At 34.1% G+C, this 13,732-nt stretch overlaps 1 protein-coding gene across 2 annotated transcripts in view; it reads right to left on the minus strand.

Moving 5' to 3' along the window:
- DMD (dystrophin) overlaps positions 1 to 13,732 on the minus strand; it is a 2,107,999-nt gene that overhangs the window by 1,457,240 nt on the left and 637,027 nt on the right. For both annotated transcript variants that reach the window (XM_063083086.1, XM_063083084.1), the window contains exons 14-15: positions 2,101 to 2,202; positions 1,865 to 1,972 (exon numbers count right to left, since the gene is read on the minus strand). In XM_063083086.1, the coding sequence (XP_062939156.1) occupies positions 1,865 to 1,972; positions 2,101 to 2,202 (210 nt within the window). The remainder of the gene's footprint in view (positions 1 to 1,864; positions 1,973 to 2,100; positions 2,203 to 13,732) is intronic.

Raw genomic sequence — 13,732 nt, forward strand, 5'->3', positions numbered from 1 at the left:
ACATCATTCATCTAGATATAAAATCTATCCTGAATTTATCCTCTTCTCTCGGTAGCATGTGACAGTTTTTACCATTCTCCGACTTTTAAAAGTATTTATTTTCCTCACTTTTGTGATATCACTTTCTTCCTTCTCCTTGTATTCTTGAACCACATCTGTTCCATCTCTTTTTGTGTGATTTTTGTCCTCTGTCCACCCCTTGTTTGTAGATGTTCCCTATGAATTCTGTCCCTTTTATTTATTGTGTCACTCTACACAATCCCTCTGTAGAATCTTCACTGTTTCTGAACTGATAACCAGTCATGAACCCTTTTCTGAGATTCTAGTATGTATATTTCATCTGACTAATGGAATGGACTTTTTCACTTGGATGTGTCACATTGTAGACTCAACATATTCAGATCTGAAATAATTGTCTTTTTTTTTTTCACTCCAGCAATTCCTCTTCTATTCTCCTGTCAGGGCTACTAGCCCTCCCAGGAATTCAGTCATCCAATTGAGAAGTCCAGGAACCATACCAAACTTCTGTCTCTTACCATAAGTTTTGTTCGTTCCATCTCAACATTTCTCATGTCTCTCTCCTCAACTTTGTACCCAATGCTACTTAATTCACGTCTTCTAGTTAGTCTCCTTACTACCCAGTCTTACTAACAAAGAATATTACAAAAATGTAAATATGATTGTTATCAAACTCTCAATGGCTCCCCATTAGTTGCAGAAAAAATTACACATACAACCAATATGTCTGCACTCATGTTTTGATACATATATAGATACTTTGCTGAACTCCATCTTCAGTAGTCACATCACTTAAGAAAATATATATTTTTTGACCAATGATTTTTAATCAATAACAAGCTAGCTTGTAACAACAAGTAATACATAAGTGAATCTATTGAAAATTAAAAGTTCAAGAGAGTTAGAAACCACGGAGAAAAAAAATATGGTACAAAAAAAATCTGGTAAAATGTTACATATTTAAAATAGCTGGGAAAATTTGTTTAGGTTAACAGTTATAATGAAGTACAGCACCTGAAATAAAAATAGATATAAATAGATTCATTTAGGTAAAATTATAAAACGTTATTTACAATAGACTTTAGTTTATGAGTTAACATCAATTTAACATTTCATAGAATTGATCTATTAAAAATTTTTTAAAATCCTTATTATGGAATATTTCATTTGAAAATTTAAGCTCCTAATATGAGATTGCCGTTTTCTTTACTGAAAAGTAATAAAATTCACAGAGTATGAGAAGCTTCAGAGTTTTTTTGTTTGTTTGTTTGTTTTTGTTTTTTTAAATCTTGTTAGGTCCAACTGAAATCAAATATCTCAATGAAACCTTCCCTGGAATCCTTTCACTGCCAAAGCAGTCTTATTTCTCAAAATACATGAGGCATTTATAATCAATGTCATTTGGTTTTCTTTAATGTTGTTTTTCCTTGTTTGCCTAACTATGTTTAAACACCTTATTTGTAAGGATAATCTTCTCTTTTACTTCTCATATGCTATTCTGAGAATCAACTTTAGCCTATTAGTTTAAAACTATGCTGTCTAGAACTTTATGAAAGACTCACAAATACTTCTTAGTGTTACCTTTTATTTTGACTTGTCTTAATGCAGTGTGCAGTATTTTTTCAGCAGTACAATTTTGTTTGAAAAAACAAAGTTGAAAATCTACCTATAGCTTTCTTCATTTTAATTAAGAAAAGTAACAGTATGACATCTTTGAATAATCTATGGTCTAAGCAAAAATAAGGAACATTGGGCTTAAAATCTGATGGAACAGAAAGAATCAAATAATGGTGATACTATATACTACTGGGTTTTTAAAGGACTATTGAAACTGAAAAGTACATACAGCCAGTTTTTGAAGACTTGATAACATTTCATTTTGATCCTTAAAGCCAGTTGTGTGAATCTTGTTAACTGCATCTTCTTTTTCTGAAAGCCACGCACTAAAAAGGCACTGAAAGAAATCAAAGAATTCCAAATGATTAAAATTAATTACTAAACATAGATCTCCTTGTCGTCATTGTTTTCGAATTAACATTTCTCCATATCCTTCGGTGCTACAATTTTTCCCACATTACTCACCTGTTCTTCAGTAAAACGTTGCCATTTTAGAAGAATGTCTTGTAAAAGAACCCAGCGGTCTTCTGTCCACCTACAAATGTTTGCCCATCGATCTCCCAGTACCTGGGGAAGAAACAACCAACCACAACATCAGCCAAAAAATAATTTTTAACTGAATTTCATTAAAAATAACATGAATGATTTGCCCAATTATCTAATTTTGAGTCACCTATGTATACTAAGAATTGTAAAAGACACCATTCTTTCTTTTCCTTACAATTAAGTAAGTGTGCCCCTTTCAACTGTCTTTAGATTGTTTCACTCAGTCTTTCACCTTTCATGGAAAAGCAAAGTTACTTATAAGTAATCTGAAGCACTTATTATACCACTATTCGAAATGTCTCCACAGCAAATGTAAGATAGCAAAGACATAAATATAGAATTAGAGTGGATTTTCAAAGAGAACATGTAGAATGTGTATCTTCCTTAGGTCTGAAAATACACCTCAAAGAATACAAGTCTGACTACCAAACAGAATGCCTAAAAAGACTCTTATTTGAAGCAATTAACTAGGAATAATTAGAATTGCCTTATGCCTGGATTGTATAAGAAAATTTTTAGTCACTTAAATTATATCCATATGTAGATTTTTTAAATTATCTGATTATTACTGAAGTATTAAAAATTCTCTGTGTCTACTCTAGTGGGAAAATTGTAATATTCTCTGAGTAACAACTGCCATAATTTTAGCAAGTCACTCACTTCTAAATACACACGCTGTTTTACTATGAGGGTACTTCGAAAAGGTCATAGAAAAATAGAATTAAAAGATAATACCAATTTTTCCATGAACTTTTTGAAGTACCCTTGTACTTAAACAAAGTACCTATGAATGAAAAATACATATTATGATCATTTCTATGCAAAGGGAGTGTTTTAAGAAAAAACAAAAAATGTCTCATTTACTTCGACTCCAGTCTGATGCACTTCAGAGCTTAAAATTTCAACTTTTTATGACTTTCTCAAATAAATAAGATAATGATTTTCTCATATCTATTAGATATATAAAGCTAGAAGTGTCTAAAAATATGGACATGCTTTATTTTATATAGAATGAGAGCTAGGAAAAACTTATGTAACTCATATTTTTGAAAAATCTATTCAGCATCTAAGATGACCCTCAGTGTAATTCCTACTTTCCTTGATGCTACCTATTTGTATCAACACCCCTTGAAGATATTAATATATGATTCAAATAATGCAGATGTCATTAGCATGAAGAAAAAATCACTCAGCCCTAGGTGACTTGAAGACACACATCATCTTTTTCAATTGCTTAATTTACTATCACTTCAAAAATGAAATCTCATGTATGGAAAAGCAGTGCGCACTAAACATTTTACTACAGTATTAAAATGATCCCATACTCATATGCAGCTCAGTCACAAGTGAGTTTTCATTTTTTCTTCAAAAATGTCAATAAAAATGTTTTTGCTTTTAGTGCAATATAACTGATTTTCTTATTTTTTATAGTTTCACCCTCTACTCAACTCCTTTGGAATTACAATAGTTTACAACCCAAGCCATAGCACTGAAATAGTAATGCAAGACACCACAGAAAACGTGCCAACTTAAATCAGTGAAATCAACAATTTTAACCTTTTCATTATTACAAATAAGTATATGGCACTTTTCTTTTCTAAAACATATTTCAAGATCTTTTAGTGAATTTCCCAGTGACCCTGTCAGTATGCATCAGGTAAAATGGAATGTGACATATTGGTTAATAGATTAGTTAAAAAAAAAAAAAGAAAAAAAAAACCTTCAAACAGAAAATACTATCCCTCAGCTATAAACTACAACATCTGCTTGATTTGATGATATAGATATAAAAGGTCAAAATGTGAGATATTTATTATAGCTCATCAATTTTAGTGGACAAAGGAGTCAAGGGGGGGAGGAACAAATTCAAAATGTAGCATTATATTCATAAATGAGAGAAAATGGATAGAGACTTCCGAGTAGACACAGCATCTTCTCTCTAGAGCTACAAGGCACACACAGCTAGCATCCACTGCAGTAGCATCTTAGGCTTGTAATCCCATAGATGGAAGTTTACAATTTAGTAATTTTAGCAGAACATCCTGTAATACAAATCCAAATAAAGACCCCCATATTCTAGATTGCTTAAGATTATTAAAATTCATTGAAATTCTGAAATATAGTAATGTGATGCATTTCGTATTGCAGTTTTCACACTATATAAATGAGTTACAAAAAACTAATAATTAAATACTCTTTTAGGCACATCATCAACCTACTTCAGACAACTATTTTAAGACTATTATTGGACCTGCTGGCCCCCAGGCCCCAAGGGAGGCAGCAGCGCTGAACCAGCAGGGCAGCCAATGCCATGCCATGGGACCCAGCGCAGGTGAGTCCCCACCCCTGCTCAGAAGCCTGACCCACCAACCTCCAGGCCCCAAGGCAGCAGCACCAAATAGGTAGTCCCTGCGGGATCCAGGCCTGATACCAGGGTGGAACAAGTGGACTGTGAAACCTTCTGCCACAATGACTAAACACCAATGGAGAGATACCAGAAATATGAAAAAACAAGAAAGTAGGACACCACAAAAGGAATATATTAACTCTCAAGTTTTAGATCCTATAGAACAGGAAGTCTTTGAAATATCTGACAATGATTTTCGAGCAACAATTCTAAGGAAACTAAATGAGATACGAGAAGACTCAGAAAACACAATGAAATGAAGAAAAGTATACATGACCTGAAAGAAGAAATGGACAAAGAAATCAGTGCCCTGAAAAAAATGTAGCAGAGCTCATGGAGCTGAAGGATTCATTTAATGAAATAAAAAACACAATGGAAAGTTTAACCAGCAGGTTAGAACAAGGAGAAGAGAGAATTTCTGACCTTGAAGATGACCTGTTCAAAATAACACAAACAAAAAAAAGAGAAAAATATTTTTAAAAATTGAAGAAAATCTGAGATAACAACCTTAAGTGCTCAAATACCCGAATCATGGGTATTCCAGAAGGTGAGGAAAAAGGAAAAGGCATTGAAAACATATTTAACAAAATAATAGCAGAAAACTTCCCAGGTATAGAGAAAGGCACAGATCTTCAGATAAAGGAGGCTCAAAGATCCCCCAAAATATTCAACCCAAAAAGGTCCTCTACAAAACATGTTACAGTCAAATTGATAAAACTCAAAGACAAAGAGAGAATCTTAAAAGGTGCAAGAGAGAAGTGTCAGGTCACCTCTAAGAGAGACTCTATCAGACTAACATCAGACTTTTCACCAGAAACCCTACAAGCCAGAAGAGAATGGGATGATATATTCAAAATACTAAAAGACTAAAACTGCCAGCCAAGATTACTTTACCCAGCAAGCTGTCTTTTCATAATAAAGGACAAATAGTATATTTTCAGACAAACAAAAACTGCAGGAGTTCACTACCTCACGTCCAGCATTACAAGAAGTTCTCAAGGGAGTACTGGGTCTGGTACCTGAAAAATAATCATCACTACCATGAACACCCAAGAATGAACAAATACCACCAGTAAAATAAAAATTCTAACAATAAAGAGGAAAAAAAGTATATCTACCATCCCAAGAAACCAACAAACACAGGAGACAAACAGCAAATCAGAAAGAAAGGAAGAAAAGATATTTAAAGCATCCACAAAAAATCAGTAAAATGCCAGGAGTAAATAAACACCTTTCAATAATAACTCTTAACATAAGAGGATTAAATTCCACACTCAAAAGACACAGACTGACTGATTAGAGTAAAAAGATGGATACAACAATATGCTGCCTTTAAGAGACTTACCTCACATGTAAAGACACATATAGACTAAGAGTAAAAAGATGAAAAAATATATATCAGGGAAACAGAAATGAAAAACAAGCTGGTGTAGCTATTCTTATATCAGATGAGCTAGATTTTAAACCAAAAACCATAAAAAGAAATAAAGAAGGCCACTACATAATGTTAAAATAATCTATCCAACAATAAGTCATAACAATCATAAATATATATGCACCCAACTTTGGAGCAGCCAGATTTAAAAGCAAACACTATTAAACCTAAAGAAAGAGATAGACACTAATATCATAATAGTAGGGGAACTGAACACCCCATTCTCAATATTAGATCATCTAGGCAAAGAATCAAGAGAGAAACCCAAGATCTAAACAACACTTCAGAACAATGGGACTTGGCAAATATTTACAGAACATTTCATCCAACAACCTCAGAATATTCATTCTTCTCATCAGCACATGGAACATTCTCCAGGACAGACCACATGTTAGGACACAAATCAAGTCTCAACAAATTCAAAAACATTGGAATTGTTCCATGCATTTTTTTCAGACCACAATGGATTCAAATTAGAAATCAATAACAAATGAAACTCTGGAAACTATACAAACACATGGAAATTAAACAACGTTCTCTACTTAATGACATATGGGTTGAAGAAGAAATTAAACAAGAAATCAAAAAAATTATTTAATCTAATGAAAATAATGACACATCATACCAAAACATGTGGGATACTGCAGAAGCAGTACTAAAGGGGAAACTTATGGCATTAAATGCTCACTTCAGAAGAATGGGAAGATGGCAAGTAAACAACTTAACACTTCAGCTTATAGAAATAGAAAAACAAGCACAATCCACACCCAAAGTTTGTAGATGGAAAAAAATAATTAAGATCAGAGCAAAAGTAAATGAAATAGAAACCCCCGAATCGATACAAAAGATCAATGAATCAGAAAGTTGGTTTTTTGAAAAGATAAATAAAAGAAAGAAATCATTACCAAGGCTAACTAAAAAAAGAAGAGAGAAGACACAAATAACAAAAATTAGAAATGACTGTACTAATTTACAGTCCCACCAACAGTGTGGGAACATTCCCTTCTCTCTACACCCTCACCAACATTTGTTATTTACCATCTTTTTGATTACAGCCAGTCTAACTGGGGTGAGGTGGTATTTCAATGTAGTTTTAATTTGCATTTACCTGATCACTACTGAAGTTGAAAATTTTTTCATGTACCTGTTTGCCATTTGTATTCTTCCTTTGAAAAATGTCTATTCAGCTCCTTTGCCCATTTTTTAATTGGGTTATTTGGTTTTTGTAACTGTATATTTGCTTGAGTTCCTTGTATATTATGTATATTAATCCCTTGTTGGATGCAGAGTTAGCAAAAATTTCTCCCACTCTGTAGGTTGTTTCACTCTGTTGTTTGTTTCCTTTGCTGTGCATAGCTTTTCAATTTCATACAATCCCATTTGTTTACTTTTTCTTTTGCTGCTTGTGCTTTCCAGCTCATGTTCATAATGTCTGTGCCCATACCTAGTTCCTGAAGTGTTTCACCTATATTTTCCCTTAGTAATTTTACAGTTTCAGGTCTTATACTAAAATCTTTAATACATTTTGAGTTGATTTTAGTATATGCTAAGAGGTGCATATCTAGTTTTATTCTTCTGTATATGGATATCCAGTTTTCCCAGCACCACTTGTTGAAGAGGCAGTCTTTTCCCTAATGAAGATTTTTGTTGCCTTTGTCCAATATCAGATGGCTGTAAGCTTCGGGGGTGATTTCTGGGTTCTCAATTCTGCTGTACTCGTCTAAGTGTCTATTTTTATGCCAGTACCATTCTGTTTTGGTTATAGTAGATTTGCAGTATAATTTGAAGTCAAGTAGTGCTATGCCTGGCTTTATTCTTTTTTCTCAGTATTTCTTTAGCTATTTGGGGTCTTTTGTTGTTCCATATGAAAGTTAAGATTGTATGGAGGTTTCTCAAACAACTATAGATAGGTCTTCCATATGATCCAGCAATCCCACTTCTGGGTATATACCCAGAGGAATGGAGATCATCATGTCAAAGGGATACCTGCACTCCCATGTTCATTGCAGCTCTGTTTACAATAGCCAAGACATGGAACCCATCTAAATGTCCATCGATGGATAATTGGACAAGGAAAATGTGGTACATATATACCATGGAATACTACTCTGCCATAAAAAAGAACGAAATTCTCCCATTTGCAACAACATGGATGAGCCTGGAAAAACTTATGTTGAGTGAAATAAGCAAAGCACAGAGGGATAAATACCACATGTACTCACTCATATGTGGGAGCTAAGAGAGAAAGAAGGAAGGAAAGAAAGACCACAGTGGTGTGTTGGACTTTCAGAGGGAGAAAACATACCTTGGGTTACAAAGTGGAGTGGGGGTATAAGGGGGAGGTGGAGGGATGTTGGGAATAATTGGGTGGCAACATAGGGTACAAAAGTAATTTGTGGTAATGGGCATGCTGCCAGTATGAATAGCGCCTTCAAATCTTGGGCACGAGGGGTGACAATCAGCTCTTTATTCCATGAATATTCATAACCAATTTAAGAATTTTTTTAAAAATTAGAAATGAAAAAGGTGATGTTATAACCGATACCTCAGAAATACAAGGAATCATTAGAGACTACTATAGTAACTATATGCCAACACATTTGAAAACTTGGAGGAAATGGATAAATTTCTGGACACACACACAAGCTACCAAGAATGAGCCAAGAAGACATAGAAAATCTGAACATACCAATAACAATCAAAGAGATTTTAGCTGTTATCAGCAGTCTCCCAACAAAGAAAAGCCCAGGACCAGATGGCTTCACTGCAGAATTCTACCAAACCTTCAAAGAAGAGTTAATAACCAATTCTCTACAAACTATTCCAAAAAATTGAAACAAAGGCCATTCTCTCAAACTAATTCTATGAGGCAAACATCACCCTGATACCAAAACCAGACAAAGATACAACAGAAAAGGAAAACTACAGGCCAATATCTTCATGAATATTATTAACAGTGTCCTTTGTAACCAGATAATGAATATAGGCAACTTTCGTTATTTATTGACGTTGGTTTATTATTCAGCCAATATTTAGCTTAAAGTTAGTGATAGCCTCCAATTCATTCATTCATGAATCATGAATTTATTTAAACAACAAATATTTACTGAGCACCTACATGTGCCAAATATGAACACAATAAAGGTGTTTTGGGCTGAATTGTGTGCCCCAAAATTCGTGTTGAAGCCCTATATCCCACCCACTCCTTCAGAATGTGACAATATTTGGAGATAGGACCTTTAAAGAGGGGATTAGTGTGGCCTCTAATCCAATTTGACTGTTATCCTTATAAGAAGAGGGAATTTGGACACAAAGAGACACCAGTGATGTGTGCACACAGAGAAGAAATCATATGAGGACACAGGAAGAAGGCAGTCATCTGCAAGCCCAGAAGAGAAGCCTGAAAAGAAACCAGTAACTTGATCTTGGAATTCTAGTCCTCAGAATTGTAAGAAAATAAATTTCTATTGTTTAAGCCACCCACTGTGTGGTATTTTGTTATGGTAGCCCTAATAGGTAATCCAAGAGATGATTTAAGACAGCCTGATTTTTTTTCAACAAATGTATAGCTAAATTATTAAATCTATCTCAAAGAAAATAATAATACCAACCCATTAAAGATTTGCTACACAGATTAAACAAGAGTATGCATTGAAGATTGCTTTTAATTTGAAATGAGTTATATAAATGTCAATGGTCATTTACATTTTGCTTGAACATGGTTTTTATATCAGGTCTTCTAAGAATTGCCAAGGGTCATTTATTTTACTCTATTTATGCTGGAAGGGCACTTATTAAATCTTTACAAATGTTTAATCTTCAAGTATATTCTTAAAGATTACCAACACAAGAGAGCACACATATCCTTTAGTAACACATTCCATTGCTTAAACCTATGTAACTCTCAGAAAACTCTCAATGAATTGACTCTCGATAACTTCTACTGTAAAGTGGGCATAGTGCTTTTTACTAATCTCAGTGTAATTAGATAAGTGAATTAGAAATTTCTTACTCATATTCTGTACACATTTGCCCAGAGACAGATTTTTTCAATGTCGTCTGCACAAGTATGAATAGAGATACACAGAGTGCTTGAATTTATGGATTTATCTGTTTATCACTTAGAAATATTGACCTTAATTTGAATTACAAAGGTTGGAGCTAAGCAATTGGAAGATTATCAGTCAGCTCTAGAATCACTCAAAGAGGCTGGTTCCTATCATTGCCAGATTGTTAGATGTGTATAAGGAATTGGATCAAATGGGAATTACAGGAAGCTATATATATATTTTTAAGAATTACTACATTAGGATTAGAAACCTCTTCAAATGTATTTTCATTCAGTGTTTCTCTGAGTTCTCATCTAAATATAGAAATCCTGTGAGCTTTTAAATGTAACACATAGTTTTGTAAAGCTAGGTGAACATTACACACATAAATGTAAAACCAATGAATTATAATGTCAAATGAAGCAACAAGAAATTAATTTTTATTTACCTTCCCATTTTGTCTCATCAGTAAGAGAAGCTAAAGGTCACTTCACCTACTCTGACGCATTTTAATGGACTAAATCACAACTCCATTATCATCCATGCTCAGATCTGCAATGGGGTGGGGTTTTCCTCACATCTCACATTGTTATATGTGCCAAGGACATTTCTCATCTGAATTCCTTTGTTTGGCTGAGTTGCTTTTTCAAAGCAAAAGTGAAAAATGGCTACCAAGAGAACATTTGGATAAAGGTAACAGAAAACTTCGACAAGCTAGGAGGTAAAACTGAAGCACAGTGATCCTTGAATTTATGGAAGCCAGTGATAGAATGTAACTGCTAAACTATGCCCATCAGGATTTGCATTAAGAGATAAAGTGTTCCTGGGCGTATGTCCACTAAGGAAGGAATAATTATGTGCCATGGACCACACAATACAGCAGCAACTGGATTTTGTAAGAGAGGAAGCAGCAAGCAGCCCATCTCATTTTATTGCAGTTTAAGACCCTATAACATACTCTCCAGCTAAATGAATTTTATGTGTAATGAGCCTACTGAAAAATAACTTATTTCTTGATTTTTCTTACTTTATAAACAACTATGCAGTTAAAAAGGATAAGCAATTTCATCTTATCAATGGTGAAATGACAATCACAACAAATAACTTGTTGAAAGAAATAAAATAGCCAACATGAGACGAGAAATGTGGCAGAGTAATACTGACTAATGTTTAGCCAAGTCTGCGATTCTGTTCTTTTACATGTTTTTGCAAACTGTTAACCGAAGCAGCGTACTATCAAATGGTGGGCTTTATATCTTCAGTGTCTAGCATGTGGTCCAGGGTGAGAAAACATATTTTGATGTATTAGGAAACATTTCTTGAAGTTTTCTCAGAAAATATCATTCTTACTTCTGTTTAAATAATCCTGTAATATCTCCGGACTGAACAAGAAATTCAAGATTGTCCCTCCTAAAGGTGCAGTTACAGCTGAGGAAACTGACACTCGGATGGGTTAAGTAACTTGTCTAAGGCCATAGAGGCCACAGTATTGAGTATCTGGGATTGAACTGCCATTCACTCAGTGGAGCATTCAACATAAAAGATATGCCTTCTAATTTGTGCTGTACAATCGACAGTGAGATGTGGGTTATGATGAATCTCTTTTGAGTTTTTTCATATTTTATTTTAGCCGAAGTTAGATTTAACTAAACATTTTATCGAATACACTTAACAAGGATTTTAAGCCTAATGCTATAATTTGATCTAAAACCATATTTGACATTATAACTCCTTATTTATTTAATCATTAAAAAAATCAGAAAATATTCACACTTCAAGATCAAGAACATGTGCTCTTTGCCAGGATTTATTTTTAAAAGGTAAATATGACTGTCTGATTTGTTAATTAAATTCTGCCTTGGTGATTATGCTGAAAACGTAGTAAGATTTTAACTTGAAGAAGAATGTTCTTCTGTGTGCTGTCTAAGTCAGTTCCATATATTATTTATTTTTATGAGTGTATAAAGTGCTAATGAATAAATGTGAAAAGGTCCTTTTGTTGTTGCTGTTGCTGTTATTATTTGCAGGCTATTATTTAATGTTCTGTGGCAGCTTAATAAACTCTGTACTCTCCAGCTCCCACCAGTCTATTCAACTGGGATAGCAGAAAACAAGAGCAGGAGTCCTAAAGAGCATTCCAGCGTGACAGCATTCTTTCCAGCATTCATCACTGTTCCTATTGTTTTAAGCCTCACAGATTCTCCACTCCTTGAAGCAGGCTCCTTACCTTTGAGGTTAATGTCTTGTGGAGCAATACATGCATTTTGCATAGTATACAAATATCTCGAAGCTGAGTACCTTCAATGTAGTTATAAATATGGAGCTTTTCTCCCAATTATCATCTTAGAGCCTTCTCTTCGTTTTCTTCTTCATTAAATACTTGCCTACCAGCCATTTATGTTGAATTTGAAGACCAATAGGAGGTGAGATTCACATGTGAAATTCTGCTCTGTCCACGTCTGATTCTAGATCTTCAGTATTTACAATGCTCATTAACTATACAGGGGAATCTTGAATCTGTCAACATGGTACACATGACTGAACTAAAAGCACAGACTGCCTGAATTCTTGTCCCATCTCTACTGTTGCCCATCTTGATAACATCTGTCTGCAAACTCCTACTCTTGCTGTGCTTCAGCTTTCTCACTAGTTAAATGGAGATAATAGTACCTGCCCTAGTACCCTCCCAACCCGGTTACTGCTAGGGTCACATAGATGAAGAAATGTTCAAGTGCTCTGAAAACTATGGTGCATTATCGAAATGCTTGTGAACGGTAAGGTTTTAAAGCTCATTTGATAGAAAATCAGCATTTCTTCCAGATGTGATCAGTCTAGAGTATGATAGAATATAGGACATAGGAAAACATTTCAGCAGGAAACTACAATTAAAAAGTGTTCATGTTTTACCACTAGTCTATAAGACTCATGTTTTGTACAAAAGTTTAAAATCTTTCACGATTACATTTTTAAACCACGTGTTAACAAATGTTAGCAAAAAAAATAGCAATATATATAAAAAATTGTATATTTCATCCAGATTTTTTTTATTTCAGAAATTAAGGTTACTTTAACATTAGAAAATTCAGCAATGTGATTTGCCATATTAACAGAATAAAGGAGAAAATTAATATGATCATCTCAAATGATCCTGAAAAATACGTCTGATAGAATTTAGCACCTACCAATAATAAAATGCTATAATTTGAATGTATGTTCTCTCTAAAGCTTATATTTGAATTTGATCCCCAATATGGCATTTGAGAGGTAGGCCCTTTAAGGGGTGACTGAATCATGAATCACTAATGGATTCATCCATTCATGGATTAATGGGTTAGTAATTTAATGCGTTATCAGGGAGTAGAGTGGGGGCTTTATAATGAGAGAAAGAAAGCATGTAGAAATACTGTTTCCCCTCTTCGCCATGTGATAACCTGCATCACTAAAAGAATCTGTAGAGAATCTCCATCAAGAAGATATGCATCCTCAGCCTTGGACTTCTCAGACTCCAAAACTGTAAGAAATAAATTCTGTTTCTTTATATATCACCCCGTTTTAGATATTCTGTTATGAGTGACAGAAAACTGACTAAGACAGAAAATTGGTACAGAGAATTGGAGTGTTGCTGATAACAAATACCCAAAAAATGTGACAGTGGCTTTG

The sequence above is a fragment of the Cynocephalus volans genome, chromosome X, assembly GCF_027409185.1.
Source record: "Cynocephalus volans isolate mCynVol1 chromosome X, mCynVol1.pri, whole genome shotgun sequence".
Classification (NCBI taxonomy): Eukaryota; Metazoa; Chordata; class Mammalia; order Dermoptera; family Cynocephalidae; genus Cynocephalus; species Cynocephalus volans.